This window comes from Rhinopithecus roxellana, chromosome 20 (genome assembly GCF_007565055.1).
Source record: "Rhinopithecus roxellana isolate Shanxi Qingling chromosome 20, ASM756505v1, whole genome shotgun sequence".
Taxonomy (NCBI): domain Eukaryota; kingdom Metazoa; phylum Chordata; class Mammalia; order Primates; family Cercopithecidae; genus Rhinopithecus; species Rhinopithecus roxellana.
Genome location: NC_044568.1, coordinates 48137293 through 48153775, shown reverse-complemented (window position 1 = coordinate 48153775; position 16483 = coordinate 48137293). Strand labels below are relative to the sequence as shown.

Here is a 16483-nt window from a genome sequence, read left to right as displayed (position 1 = left end):
CACATTTGCCTGCCAGGGTATGGAACATCATGCTACCAGCAAAAGGAGAATAGAATAGTGGCTACAGTAAGACCATAAAAGCCAAAATACAGAAAATCCAAAGCTGAAGGTTAAATAGAGGAAACTTCAGAACAAATAAGCCACAACTGACTCTAGATGTCAGTGTTGTGCCAAATAACAGCAACAGGGACGATGTGGGCAACACATCTACTTTACAAGCATGTTTGTAATACTGATTTTTTTTTTTTTTTTTTTTTTTTTGAGACAGAGTCTCGTTCTGTTGCCCAGGCTGGAGTGCAGTGGTGCGATCCAGCTCACTACAACCTCCACCTCCCAGGTTCATGCCATTCTTCTGCCTGTTTCCCAAGTAGCTGGGATTACAGGTGCACGCCACCATGCCCAGCTAATTTTTTCTTTTTTTTTTTTTTGTATTTTTAGTAGAGATGGGGTTTTGCCACGTTGGCCTGGCTGGTCTCAAACTCCTGACCTCAAATGATCTGCCCGCCTTGGCCTCCCAAAGTGCTGGGATTACAGGTGTGAGCCACCGTGCCCAGCCTATAATACCGATTTTTAACCAATTTGGAGGGAAATGTCAGATAGGATTCATGGTACAGCAAGGATATTTATGGAATTCATTACCACTTCACTAAGAAAACATGACATAAATTGTCCTTTGAAAGCTACTTTGGTATAAAAAAATCTAAAGTGCCCGTAAGTATGCATTCATTATTAGACACAAATTACAACCTTACAACCTACTATGTTTATTTCATTAAAGTGTTTCTTTTAAACTGGTATTGCCTAAGGTGTATCCTTTATAAAACTTAGAATTTTAAAATACTTTAAGATTCCTTTGAAAGTGTTTTTGCATTGATGGTTTAAATCAGTGTTATCAAACTTTCCTGATCGTATGTGCCCAGAAAAATGGGCAGGGGAAAGGAGGCAGCATGGAACCTCATTTTTTTATGTGTATCTGTGTATATATGTGAGTGCACACGTGTATATGTGTGGGGTTACATGTGTTTTGTATACAGTATATGCGTGAATATGTACGTTTGTACCTTATACACAAAAATAGAAATTAAACAATGGCATAAGCAGCAATATAAAAAATGCTAATATTTTCCTGCCATATTCCAAAATAAACTGTCTTGTGTACTCTGCAGTGTATACTTCCCCACTCTGAGACCACTAGCTCAGGTAAAGTAATAAGCTTCTAAGCCAGACTGCAAAAAAGGGCAAGCACTAATACCATCAAAATGAACAGAAGTGTTGGATTCAATCATTTACTTTTAATTTCTGGGAGGCATTACATTTTGGTACTGAATTTCAGGGCTGAAAATACACTGTTCATTGTGTAACTAACCAGGAGACAAAATCCCTAAGATAAACTAGTATTTGACTCACAATATGCCTTTCCCATGTAAGCAAGAACCATGTTTCAAAGATTGATTTTGAAGCTGAAATATGGAATATACTTTTGCAAAGAGTTCCATTCCTCTAGGTCATATGTAAGAATATCTGGTATATACACAGTATTCATTCATTTATTCATCTATCCCACCAACAGTATTTATTTTCAAACTCAAAACAAGTTTTATTTGGGAAGAGCTCCTCATTTTGTTAAAGCTACAAGCGGCCGGGTGCGGTGGCTCAAGCCTGTAATCCCAGCACTTTGGGAGGCCAAGACGGGCGGATCACGAGGTCAGGAGATCGAGACCATCCTGGCTAACACTGTGAAACCCCGTCTCTACTAAAAACTACAAAAAACTAGCCGGGCGAGGTGGCGGGCGCCTGTAGTCCCAGCTACTCGGGAGGCTGAGGCAGGAGAATGGCGTGAACCCGGGAGGCAGAGCTTGCAGTCAGCTGAGATCCAGCCACTGCACTCCAGCCTGGGCGACAGAGCGAGACTCCGTCTCAAAAAAAAAAAAAAAAAAAAAAAAGCTACAAGCAAGTTTCTTTCCAAATTACACTTCTGGAGATCTAGCAGTTTCAGAGATCTCAGTGTTCAAAAGTATATTTCGAAATTAACAAGAAAACCAAACCCACACCAAAAGGAAATAGCTTTCAGATTAGTTTGGAATGTACACTGATTTCAGGTGCCAACAATATTTACTAAGTGCTACACTACACAATCAAAGGCCTCTTTTGCAACCTATCCTTGGGTCATACTGAACTTGCTCCACCCCCACACGAACCTTATTCACACTTTCATGCTTTTGCACATGCTGTTCCCCTCAGCCTGGTAAAACGCTTCAGACTACAAACACAGCTCACCTCAACATGGAACTTTCCCTAACTCACCCAGAGGCTAACAGATCTTTTCGTCTCTAATTCTTCAGTACTTACTTTGACATATTTCTTACCACAATTTCCCGCCATTATCTGTTGATATCTATATTCTGTACTATTCTGTGTTTTAAGAGCGAAAGCATGATTCTCATTTATCTCTCTATTTCCACTTGGTACACAGTAGGCCCTCAAATGCCTTTCTATAAATGCAATTGAACAATGTTGCTACAGAAAAATGTTCCTTCAGCATTTAAATTGAAATATGTACCATACATCAGTCCCTCACCATGAAGCTTCACCCCTTTCCATAAAGACCATTCAACAAACCCCAACAGTATTAATTGTCCTGCTATCTGAGCATCCAGAAACATTTTCACTGAAAACGATTAAGCTGTAACTTTTTTTTTTTCTTCTTGAGGAGTTTCACTCTTGATGTGCAGGCTGGAGTACAATGACGTGATCTCGGCTCAATGCAACCTCTGCCTCCAGAGTTCAAGCGATTCTCCTGCCTCAGTCTCCTGAGTAGCTGGGATTACAGGTGCACGCCACCACGCCTGGCTACTTTTTCTATTTTTAGTAGAGATAGGGTTTCACTATGTTGGGCAGGCTGGTCTTGAACTCCTGACCTCAGGTGATCTGCCCACCTTGGCCTCCCAAAGGGCTAGCATTACAGGCATAAGCCACCACACCCAGTCTAAGCTGTAACTTTCTGTTTAGATTTGAGTTTCCCATGACAATGAAAAAAGAATTAATACTGAAACAATTTGTTTTAGTTTGAGCTACAAAAACAAATTACCATAGACTGAGTGGCTTATGAATAATAGAAATTTATTTCTCACAGTTCCGGAGGCTGGAAGTCTGAGATCAGGGTGCCAGCATCGTTGAGTTCTGGTGAGGACCCTCTTTCTAGGGTACAGGCTGCTGACCTCTTGTTGTATCCTTGCATGGCAGAAGGCAGAGAGAAGCAAGGTCTCTCAGAACTCTTAAAAGGGCATTCATCCCATTCAGGAGGGCTCTGCTCTCACAATCTCATCTAATCCTAATCACCTCCCACAGACCCCACGTCCTAATACCATCACGATGGGGGGTGGGAGCCTCAACATATACATCTGGGAGGAACACAAACAAACACGCAGTCTATAGCACAACTTTAAGAGGGAAATGTAATCACAGCACTTTGGGAGGCTGAGGCGGGGGCATCACTTGAGGTCAGGAGTTCAAGACCAGCCTGGCCAACATAGCGAAACCCTGTCTCTACTAAAACCACAAAAATTAGCCTGGCGTGGTGGCACACATCTATAATCTCAGCTATTCCATAGGCTGAGGCAGGGAAATTGCTTGAACCCAGGAGGCAGAAGTTGCAGTGAGTAAGCCAAGATCATGCCACCGCATTCCAGCCTCAGTGACAGAGTGAGACTCCATCTCAAAAACAAATAAACAAACAAACAAACAAAACAACCATCTCAAGCCAAACAACATCAACTTCAAGTAAAAAAAAAAAAAAAATTAGCATCATAAAGCAGAAATATTTTCATTAAAGTTAGAAACAAGGCCAGGTGCAGTGGCTCACACCTATAATCCCAACACTTTGGGAGGCCAAGGCAGGCCAATCACTTAATCCCAAGAGTTCAAGACCAGCCTGGGCAACACCGCCACACCTCCTCTCTACCAAAAAAATACAAAAGTTAGATGGGTGTGGTGGCATGCACCTGTAGTCCCACCTACTCAGGAAGCTGAGGTGGGAGAATAGCTTGAGCCCAGGAGGTCAAGGTTGCAGTGAGCTATGATAGCACCACTGCACTCCAGTCTGGGCAACAGAGCAAGTCCCTGTCAGAAAAGAAAGAAAAAGAAAAAGAAAAGAAAAAAAAAAAAAGAAAAAAGAGGGGAGGGGAGGGTGTTTTGTTTTTAAACATTACAAAGCAAACTGCTATCTAGAGACCTCCTCTAGTAAAGTTATACATCTAGTGGTGTGCTGGTAAATGTGTAACTACCAGTTTGGAGAAGAAAAAGGCTATTTGCAGTGTTTGCCAATTTCTACAGTGTAAATACTCCCATAATGGTCAATTTCAATAATGGCCATGTTTAACAACCAGTTCACTAAATTCCTACCAAAACAACAATCAGCTCTCATGAACCAGTCCAAGCCAGCTCCGGCATCTACAGCTTACATCTGGACAACCATGTGGAGACATATGTGCTGGTAAGAACTACTTTCCTAGATACATTTAAGTGGAAAAAGGCAACAGAAGTATTTATAATTGGGTACTGCCTGTATGAACAACTTTTTAAATGTACATACATACTTATATTTGCATAGATTATCTATTAAAGAATATTAAAGAAACCTGAACAAGATGTGGAACTGGACTGGATGAGAAACTTTTTTGTTGTTGTTGTTTGAGACAGAGTCTGGCTCTGTCGCCCAGGCTGGAGTCCAGTGGCGCAATCTCGGCTCACTGCAAGCTTCGCCTCCTGTGTTGACGCCATTCTCCCGCCTCAGCCTCCCGAGTAGCCGGGACTATAGGCGCCCAACACCACGCCGGACACCGCGCCCAACACCACGCCCGGCTAATTTTGTTTTTGTATTTTTAGTAGAGACGGGATTTCACCGTGTTAGCCACGATGGTCTTGATCTCCTGACCTCGTGATCCACCCGCCTTGGCCTCCCAAAGTGCTGGGATTACAGGCGTGAGCCACCGCACACAGCCGAGAAACTTTTTATTGTAAACCCTCTAGTAAGTTGTTTGAGCTATTTTTTTAAATTACTGAATTACTTTTTAATAAAAATTATATTTTTGAAAAAGTAAACACCATTAAATTTTTATTTTTACAATATAATTATCCTTTTCTTGACTACATATCTTTCCTTCTTTGGGGGGGGTACTTAAAATAATTCTCACTATATTCAATAATCCCTAGCCAAAACTGAGTCAGTAAGCCAAATAAACTGAAATTAGAATATTTTTTTCATTTTGCTATCTTCCAAAAAGCAAAACTGCTGTGGTTCAACTTCAAGTCATTTACCAAAACAATTATATAAGTAATCATTTCACCTACAACTACTTTTAGTTAAAAAAAATAAATTAAGGCAAGTATACAAAGCACACTCAGATATCCTCCAACAGTCCAGCATTCATGAATCTACACAGCAAGACCATTTTGCATCTCCCAGCCCTCACGGTTTCACATGGAAATCATCAGGATCTAATTAGTGACTCAGAGAAAAAAAGCAATAATAGAGTGCCGTGGCGCGTCTGCAAAATTTACAGGTCACTAAAAGTCACCCATAGCAACAAGGCTTCTTGTCTCAGGTCTGCAGTGTGTCACATGCCAGACTCCTCAGACTCAACAGGCAGCTCTGCACATCTACAATCAAGGAGCTTGTTTTCCACCCTTCGTGGAGACTGCCCTCTTGTCTAGCTTGACTTCCTCTCCATTTTTAGCATCAGAAGCACAAGGAAATAAAATTCGTGGTTAGATTGATGTTTCTTCCCCCTGCTCTTTCACCTCCTGCTATGCCAGGAAGTAGCATTAAAGTTCTATCATGTGGTTGTCCAACAGGACACAGGAACGCAGGACCTTCCAACCTGATGACCAGTGAGTACAGTGTAGAGAGCTGGAGCTGAGGCTTAATTACACAGGGAGTAGTAGCACTGAAGTAAGATCAGGTTGCTGAATCACAAAGGAGGACATTTTGCAACATATAGATGATATATGTACACTCACATTTAAAAGCGTTTTTTGTTTACCATGACAAGCCACTCAACAACAGGAACATAAAAATGGAGATCTAAGACGGGAAAGGGGAGATCTGTTCTCTCTGTTCTTTTCCACACCCTTCTATATCGAAAGAATTCCCCATTTTCCCCATTATCAACACAAATCTGAAACCATTTGGTAAATATTAAGACACGAATTAAATCTGAAGGCAGTTAAGATCTGGGGAGAAAAAATAACAAACAAGAAATTAAATTAATTTGTGACACCACAAATCCACACAGAATCCAATGTTTATAAGAAACAAGGGCATTATTCCTTAAGACATAGATTTTCATATTTGATCATGATGACATTTGCAAAATAGTAATAGATTTCTTCAAAATGTCTGTGAGCTCTTAAGAGTTTCTGAAGTCAAGGTCAATTGAGGCAGTAAAATAGAAAATCTAAAGATTTTTCAGCCGGGCATGGTGGCTCGCACCTGTAATCTCAGCATTTTGGGAGGCAGAGGCAGGAGGATCACCTGAGATCAGGAGTTAGAGACCAGCCTGGTCAACATGGCAAAACCCCATCTCTACTGAAAATACAAAAGTTAGCCAGGCATAGTGGCATGTGCTAGTCCCAGTTACTTGGGACTCAGGAGGCTGAGGCAGGAGAATTGCTTGAACCCATGAGGTGGAGGTTGCAGTGAGCCGAGATCGTGCCACTGCACTCTAGCCAGGGCAACAGAGCAAGGTTCTGTCTCGAAAAAAAAAAAAAAGAAAGAAAGAAGAAAAAGAAACACTAAAGATTTTTAAATAGTAACTTGTATTATTCATAAAATAAATAATTGTATATTAATGTACATTAACTTATGAAAATGCAGGAGACTTCAAGTCATAACTTTCAAGATGACCTAAAATGCAAACCACATAAACTAAAACTATAAATTAATGTGGCATTAAGTCAGAATGGCCAGAGGTCACAGTAACTATGAAGTGATATGAAATCAACCCGTTTCTTCTAACATATTCTTCATTCAGTATTGCTGAAGAGCAAGACCATGCAATCAAAAAATCAAATGTTACAGAAAGAAATGATACATGCTGCAACACATATGGTCTTCAAAAGAGAAAAAAACAAATAAGAGCATTTATCATTTTTAGAGTCTGGCACAAGAGATGCAAAACACAAAACAAAACAGCCATGACATTCAGCAAGTATATATGACCAGATTTAAAGGAACTGTTTATTGCTCGATTCAGTTGTAAAACTAATAAATAAATGGTTCAAGTTCCATTTAAAACCAGAGATACAGATGCACTTTTGGCTTTCAATCTCAAACAGTCAGACCCAGCTAAATATTAATTATTACTACTGCAAGGGGAATGCTAGATCTCTATAAAGTCCACCTTAAGGTGAACATTAACCAAGGTGGTGTTTTACATGGATTAACTGGATTACTTTAAACTGCAGGCTATTATGAGAAATACTAGACAATGTTTAATTGTACACAGCACAAAATCACAAATACCAATAAACAGCTATCCTCGGTAACAGCCAGCCTGACTGACCACACTTACCGTTTTCCACATAGGGATGAAAAGGGAGGACCAGGGCAAGGATGACCCTGCCTCTAGTTGGCTCCAAGACACTTCTGATATCTTTTAACAAAGTCAGGGGCTGATCACAGCGGTCCAGCAAGTTCAGGCAGCTGATGACATCATACTGGAACCCTGTATTCTGCCATTCATTTATACCAAGCACTCTAGAAAAATCAGAAATAACTGTATTAACATAACATCTCTCTAAAGACATTTTTAAAAATAACTGAGATGACAGTAAAGGCTTTAACTTTGTCTTCTAAATTAAGTTCAAAATCTTCTGTTATAATTTATGTTTGCAATAATGACATGGCCAGGGAAGAGAAAAATAGCAATCATATTTCTTTTTTTTTTTTTTTTTTTTCTTGAGATGGAGTCTCACTCTATTGCCCAGGCTAGAGTACACTGGAGCAATCTTGGCTCATGGTAACCTCCGCCTCCCGGGTTCAAGCGATTCTCCTGCCTCCACCTCCTGAGTAGCTGAGATGACGGGCAGGCGCCACCATGCCCAGATAATTTTTGTGTGTTTAGTAGAGACGGGGTTTCACCATGTTGGCTAGGCTGATCTTGAACTCCTAACCTCAAGCGATCCGACTGCCTCAGCCTCCCAAAGTGCTGGGATTACAGGCGTAAGCCACCATGCCTGGTCCATATTTCTTTAAATTTAGCATTTCACCTATTTCCAAATCTCAACACATACGAAGTTTCGTTTACAAGAACTAATCATGTTTAGTAAGTATGAAGATGTAACCTGATAAAGTTATGAAACTAAAGCATCAAATTCTTGAATATCAGTTAATGAAAAAGAGTCCTGCTTTCTACCACTCATTGGAACTTAATCAAAAAATACATCATATAATTAATGTTTTCTATTCCTAGGATCCCTTCTATTCTTAAAAATGGCTGGGAGTGGTATAAAATAATTTCCATTGATAACTTATGACCTTTGAGAACATTTCTGTTCCCAGGAAAGACATATTTCATACTTGAGAATCTTCATCTCTAAATAACTACACAAAAAAGGGCCAGGCACAGTGGCTCACACCTGTAATCCCAGCACTTTGGGAGGCCAAGGTGGGCGGATCACGAGGTCAGGAGATTGAGACCATCCAGGCCAACATGGTGAAACACCGTCTCTACTAAAAACACAAAAATGAGCTGAGTGTGGTGGTGGTGTGTGCCTGTAATCCCAGCTACTTGGGAGGCTGAGGCAGGAGAATCGCTTGAATCAGGGAGGCGGAGGTTGCAGTGAGCCGAGATCACGTCACTGTACTCCAGCATGGGGACAGAGCGAGACTCTATCTCAAAACAAAACAAAGCAAAAACTATCCAGAAAAGATAAAGCCCAGGACATCCTATTAACACTAAGAGCATGGTTTAAAAAAAAACCACCCTCGACCCTCAATCTCTCACTTTCATATACACACAGAGAACACAGAGAACATTTTCAGTCCTCTATAATGTTATCTCTAGAAAGGGGGAGTTTTTATATCAAGAGTCTTTGTTAGCCACACAATTGGCAATTTTACAAATTACTTACTCCTGCTTGGTTATACCAATCAGAATGTGGTAGGTGAGACATGTTACGATAGAAACAGGTAAAAAAGGAAACATAAAAAAAGGATCTTTGGTAAACAAGTCTTTAGTAATGTTGAGCAGATACTGTAAGATGGCTCAGAAAATTCTAAAAGTATAATGAGGGCTGTTTTGAAACCCTCATTAGCATAATGATTTTTTATAGCATTTCTGAATAGCAGAATTTTAAAAACACAAAGCACTTAGTTTCATTTTCTTTTCAATCTATATTTTTGTCAAACTAAAGCCTCTTCCAAATAGCAGCCTAACAAACTTCCAGGGACTAGTCAGATGCCTTACTGGAGCAGGTGTTTTAATGCACTAAATACTGTTTAAAGTAAGTAGGGCATTCTGGCTTCAAAATCACTTTGTTGTACTAAGTCAACTCTAACAGTAATTTTGGAAACTCAATTTAGCTCATTCAAAGAGTTTCCAAACACTACTCAGAAGACTACTTTCAGAACAAAAATGTCATCAATTCCCATTCTAAAAAATGGAAATGAATAAAGGACTATTTGTATATATTAATGCCTTAGCTAAGCAGCCAATTTAAAGTCATAAATTGTAAAACACAAATTATATATTTGATTTTAAAAAACAAAACAACAAAAAAATCTTATGTCTATCTGCAATGAAGCAGAAGCCAAACATCATCAGCATGTTCCAATTTAAATAATCTCACTAAATCTACCTCAGAATTAGTTTCAGATAGGCAGCCTCTGTGTTGGTAATTTTGGAAGAGAAATATATGCTCATAACAGAAAACGATGACTAATACCAAGACAGTTAAATCTATACCTATAGAAGCTCAAGTGCATCCTTACTTCTGTTTTGTGATTTTTATTTGAAAACTCACTGAGTTCCACTGATGAAGACAAATTGCTTAGTCCCACTAAAACTGCCTATTAGCCCAGGAATCATAACAAGTTGTCAGAATTTTCCTCTTTCTAAAACATATTTCTAAACCTAGAATGAGGGCATTCAGCGGATTATTATTTTCAAGAAAATGAGTTAATACCTCCAGAACAATGTAAATTAGAGAATGATAAAGCAGTCAGGCGTGGTAGCTAACATCTGTAATTATAGCACTTTGGGAGGGTTGCTTGAGCCCAGGAGTTTGAGACTAGCCTGGGCAACACAACGAGACCCCATCTCTATAAAAAATTAAAAATAGCCAAGGATGGTGGCACATGCCTGTAGTCCTAACTAAGCTACTTGGGTAGCTGAGGCAGGAGGATGGCTTGAACCAAGAGTTTGAGGTTACAGTGAGCTATGATTGCGTCACTGCACTCCTGCCTGGACGGCAAAGCAAGATCCTGTCTCAAAAAAAAGGGCCAGGCACAGTGGCTCACACCTGTAATCCTAGCACTTTGGGAGGCCAAAGCGGACGGATTACCTGAGCTCAAGATTTCAAGACCAGCTGGGCAACACAGTGAAACCCCATCTCTACTAAAATACAAAAACTTAGCCAGGCACGGCAGCATGCGCCTGTAGTCGCAGCTACTCGGGAGGTTGAAGCAGGAGAATTGCTTGAACCCGGGAGGCAGAGGTTGTACAGTGAGCCGAGATGGTGCCACTGCACTCCAGCCTGGGCAACAGGGTGAGATTCCATCTCCCAAAAAAAAAATAAAAATAAAATAAAAAAGGAAAAGATGCTTTGCCATCTGAGGTTGGGAGAGCTCTAAACTTAGGAAATAAGCAATCGGTATTTTGATAAATCCTAAATAAAAAATGAAACACCAACAATATAAAGAAAACGTATTGTCTTGCTGTAAAAATCAAAACCATATCCTTTAGTTTTACAATTGGGTTTTCTGACATAAACAATGACAACTTGGGAAGATAAAGGAAAAACTGGGCCATTTTCCGTTTATTGACCTATTTTTAAAACACAGAAACTTTAGCTGGGCACAGTGGCTCACGCCTGTAATCCCAGCACTTTGGGAGGCCAAGGCAGGCGGATTACCTGAACTCAGGAATTCGAGACCAGCCTGGGCAACACAGTGAAACCTCATCTCCGCTAAAATAGAAAAAATTTAGCTGGGTGTGGCAGCGTGCACCTGTAATCACAGCTACTTGGGGAGGCTGAGGCAGGAGAATCACTTGAACCCGGGAGGCAGAGGTTGCAGTGAGCTGAGATCGTGCCACTGCACTCCAGCCTGGATGACAGAGCGAGACTTTGTCTCAAAAAAAAGAAAAATTACAGAACCTTTATTTTAAAAGGCATGTTTTGCTCACGCCTATAATCTCAGCACTCTGGGAGGCCAAGGGAGGAGGACTGTTTGAGGCCAGGAGTTCAAAACTGGCCTGGTCAACATACTGAAACTCGTGTCTCCAAACATATGACACACAAACAAAACACACACACGCGCGCGCGCGCGCGCGCGCACACACACACTCTCAAATTAGCCAGATATGGAAGCAGGCACCTGTAGTCCCAGCTTCTGAGGAGGCTGAGGTGAGAGGATCACTTGAGCTCAGGAGTTCAAGGCTGCAGTGAGCTATAATCACGCCACCGTGCTGTAGCCCAGGTGACAGAGACCCTGTCTCTAAAAATGCATATATTAATTAATAATAAAAAGCCTGTTTTTCATGGCCCAGATATTGAAGAGAAACAGAAAATAGTTCTAATCTCAAAAGGAAGAAAAAAATGTAAAATTAAGCTGAAAGTCTACCTTGCCATCTTGGATTGGGAGACCTCTAAACTTAGGAAATAAAGATACCACTTCCTCGTTAAAACCTCAAACTGCACCAATGGTTACAAAATTTACCACTTTTGTGAAAATATTTTCACTTCATACTATTATGAAAGGAATGCCAATCAGTATGAATTTCCCATGCAGGTCAAACTAGAGGTTTTTGGCTTATGTGCTGTATACGAGGGAAAAAATTAAACAAGTATTTTTTATGTGGTAGATACCTTTACATACCATGTACACTCTAGATATATTACTAATTCAAACATCTGAAGTTTCATTGAAAATTCCATTTAGACACTTAGAATAAAAGAAAAAGAAGGCTGGGGTGGTCAATCATCTGAAGATGGGTTTAACACCTTCCTCTTCGACCCACTTCAAAGCATGGATTTTTTAAAGTGAGGGGAGGTGGAATCAGATTAGGAATTCAGCCTGACTTAAGCCACTGTTATAACAAAGGTCAAAGCATTCCAAGTTTTGAAATACCAAATTAATTTCTAACTGAAGGAAAACATGTCAATTATTACTATGCAGACCCACCAGAACCTTATCTGAGACAGACTGCTAAAGCTAAGGGGCTTTCCAATCACTCGGCTCAACTTCTTAATGTCTCTTCCTGTAACATCTCTAACAGCAATTCAAACACTGACAGTGATAAGGACTTAAGACAGTTCAAGCTAGGAAGGTCGATTTCCCTAAGCTGTAACTCAACTTCTAAGGCATAGCTGTGTCTGATTATACCAAAGACTACACCTACCCCTTTCCTTCCATATAAAAATCCCACAGAGTATCTGTTCACAGTAATCTTCCCTTCTCCAGGCTAAAAATTTCCATGTTTTGCAAAAGCTCAAACCAGTGCTGCTCCAAAAGCTACACTGATGGTGTCTCTAGGGTTAATCTGCAAAAGTAGAAACATGTGGATAGGAAAGTCAAGTGATTACATAATTCTTTCTCCTTTCTCTCTAAGGCTAACCAGACTTCCAAAAATATCACAGAGAAGGAGGCCGACTCCAGCTCTACCTCCCCCATTCTGCACTGAGCCAAGAGACAGAAATCTCCCAATCAATAAATCATACTGAAATAAGAATACCCTTCTTCTGGCCGGGTGCAGTGGCTCATGCCTGTAATCCCAACAAATTTTGGGAGGCCAAGGCAGGTGGATCACGAGGTCAGCAGTTTGAGACCAGCCTGGCCAACATAGTGAAACCCAGTCTCTACTAAAAATACAAAAAAAAATTAGCTGAGCATGGTGACATGTGCCTGTAGTCCCAGCTACTTAGCAGGATGAGGCAGGAGAATCACTTGAATCCAGGAGGTGGAGGTTTCAGTGAGCCGAGATCACGCCATTGCACTCCAGCTTGGGTAACAGAGTGAGACTTCATCTCAAAAAAAAAAAAAAGAAAGAAAAAAAATACCCTTCTTCCTAGTCTTTCAAGCTCCAGATGACCTTAAAACCAAAATTAACACTGACGACTATATATTAAAAGCAAAACAAAACAGAAAATAGCAAGTATTGTTAAAGAGTGGAGAAACTGGAACCCTTGTACTGCATTGCTGGTAGGAATGTAAAATGGTGCGGCAGCAATGGAAAAGTATTGCAATTCCTCAAAAAATTAAACACAGACTCAGCCATGTGATCCAGCAAGTCCACTTCTGGGTCTATACCCAAAAGAAGAAAAAGTAGGGGCTCAAGTAGGTATTTGTACACCCATGTTCATAGCAGCATTATTCACAACAGCCAAATGGCAGAAAGAACCGAAGTATCCACTGACAGATAAACGGGTAAACAAAACGCGGTACACGCATACAACGAACTATTACTCATCCTTAAAGAAAATTTTGGGCCAGACGCCGTGGCTCACACCTGCACTCTGGATTACCTGAGTTCGAGACCAGTCTGGCCAAGTAGTGAAACGCTATCCCTACTAAAAATACAAAAAAAATTAGCCGGGCATGGTGGCATACGCCTTTACTCCCAGCTACCTGGGAGGCTGAAACAGGAGAATTGCTTGAACCTGGGAGGTAGAGGTTCCAGTGAGCTGAGATCACGCCATTGTACTCCAGCCTGGGCAACAAGAACGAAACTCCGTCTCAAAAAAAAAAAAAAAGAAAGAAAGAAAATTTTGGCCCATGGTACAACATGAGTAAATCAACCTTGAGTAAACGTTGAAGACATTATGCTACATGAAATAAGCCAGTTGCAAGGAGCTAATGTATATAATTCCTCTCATACGAGGTACCCAGAATAGTCAAATTCATAGACAAAGTAGAATGGTGGTTGTCAGGGGTTAGGAGGAGGGTAAAATGGGGAGTTACTGTTTATTGGGTACAGAGTTTCCATTTCGGAAGACAAAAAATTCTGGAGATGAATAGTGGTGATGATTGTACAACGATGTAAATGTACCTAATACCACTGAACTGTACACTTAAAAATAGTTAAAATAGTAAATTCTATGCTACGTATATTTTAAAACTACTTAAAAAAATTTTTTTTTGAGAATGCCAGCTTCTTATTAGGGAAGAAGTCCCTTCTTCTGATCTGCCTTTTCCAAGCTATCTCTCGCTGGTCCTTTTCTTCCCTATAGTGCCAACCCCTCTGCTCCAGGAAAATACTGCCACCAGAAGATTATTTCTCTGTATTTCCAGCTACTTATGTATTAAATGATTTTTTTAAATTCCTAATCATGGAAGATCGTTTTTGATTCGTATCCTTTAAATAATATACTTTCAAGAAGAAATGCATCTAAAACCAAAAAATATATCCTATGTCTAAAAATTATACCTGTATTTCTTTTTCTGAAGCTGCCATATCATAGTTTCAGAAAGCTCGGTGGCATAGATTTCTTCAAAATGAGGGCTCATGATTTTTGTGACTTCTCCATCTCCAGCACCTAAATCAAGAAGTCTGTGGGTTTTCCAGTCTGGATTAATTTTAAGCAGTCTCTGAAATTGATCTGGTGAAAACACAAACATTGAGCCTCTTCCTAGCAACCTGAAAAAAAAAAAAGGACAAAAATCGAAGTGTCTATGCAAATTAATCACCCCTCACCATACACACACAAAGTGAATATAGTGACTCAGCACCAACAACCATAATCACTTATTACATGGTTAAGTGTTTTTTTTTTTTTAGACAGTGTCTCACTCTGTCGCTCAGGCTAGAGTGCAGTGGCACGATCTTGGCTCACTGCAACCTTCGCCTCCTGGGTTCAAGCAATTCTCCTGTCCCAGCCTCTCAAGTAGCTGGGATTACAAGCGTGCACCACCACACCTGGCTTATTTTTTGTATTTTTAGTGGAGACGGGGTTTCACCATGTCGGCCAGGCTGGTCTCAAACTCCTGACCTCAGGTGATCCACCCACCTCAGCCTCCCAAAGTGCTGGGATTACAGGCATAGGCCACTGCACCTAGGCTTTTTTTTTTTTTTTTTTTTTTCTGAAACAGAGTCTCACTGTGTCGCCTAGACTGGAGTGCAGTGGCACGATCTCCGCTCACTGCAAGCTCTGCCTCCTGGGTTCATGCCATTCTCCTGCCTCAGCCTCCCGAGTAGCTGGGACTACAGGCGACCGCCACCACGCCCGGCTAATTTTTGGTATTTTTAGTAGAGACCAGGTTTCACCATGTTAGCCAGGATGGTCTCGATCTCCTGACCTCGTGATCCACCCGCCTCAGCCTCCTAAAGTGCTGGGATTATAGACATGAACCACCGTGCCCAGCCAAGATATTATCTTTTATATCATTTCTACGATTAGAAGACAAAGTTAAGAAAATGCCTCCAGATACCATTTGTCTTTGGAGTTGCAAATAATGTCCCAAAAAAGCATGGGAGAAGGGAAATAAGAGGTGGAAAGGGGAACAGATGACAGGGGAAGGAAGAAGAAATAAGTAAGAGACGAATGTGAAGAACTTAAGTCAAAATAGGAAGGAAAAGTGGAAGGAGTAACAGAAAACATGTTTATCAGTTGAAAAAGATGACAAGCTAACACAGCTAGACCACAGTAGCAGAGAAACCAAATAGGAAAAAAAAGTGATTTCAAATATGGAATTAAACCATGGATCAGGAAAAAAAGAGCTTTAGTATGATAGATTTTTAAGAGACACTAGAGAAAAGAGGGAAAAGAGTGGTCCTTGTGATGTCGGTTAATATGCATTAAAGTAGATTCATACTTATGTCAGTTTATATGGTTACAACTGTCTGGGTCCTATTATTTCTAAAGGTCCTAGAAAACACTCAAAACCCTAGTAATGCCATTGAAAAAAGAGACTGAGGGAGTTTAAATGGAGATCAAAGAGAACCCTCAGAAAAGCAACTATAGGTCCAGCCAAGTTTCATGGATGCATCACCCTGGGAAATAAAATGCACTCCCTATTTCGGACTTGTTTTCTAGCTCTGAAATTCTAGTTTATCTAGGGAAGGGATTCTCAACCCTCCATTAAGCAGCAGAACCCTTTCTTTAAATGAAGTGGAACTCACAGACAATATAAGATCCTAGGAGAGCTGCTGCTGTTCGAATGAGGTTGGGAGCCCAGGAGCTGTGGCCAACCCACTTCTAGGCCTTTCTCTGCAGCCTGAAGCAGTTCCTGAGGCACTTCCTCCTCAGACTCTGGAAAACAGTCTGG

General features: G+C 40.6%; 1 protein-coding gene across 3 annotated transcripts in view; it reads right to left on the bottom strand.

Moving 5' to 3' along the window:
- Positions 1-16483, bottom strand: part of METTL9 (methyltransferase like 9) — a 51719-nt gene that overhangs the window by 17694 nt on the left and 17542 nt on the right. For 2 of the 3 annotated variants that reach the window (XM_010388606.1, XM_010388607.1), the window contains exons 3-4: positions 14646-14855; positions 7572-7756 (exon numbers count right to left, since the gene is read on the bottom strand). In XM_010388606.1, the coding sequence (XP_010386908.1) occupies positions 7572-7756; positions 14646-14855 (395 nt within the window). Of the gene's footprint in view, positions 1-5272; positions 6232-7571; positions 7757-14645; positions 14856-16483 lie in introns of those variants that run through there. The other variant, XM_010388608.1, reaches the window with a different exon arrangement.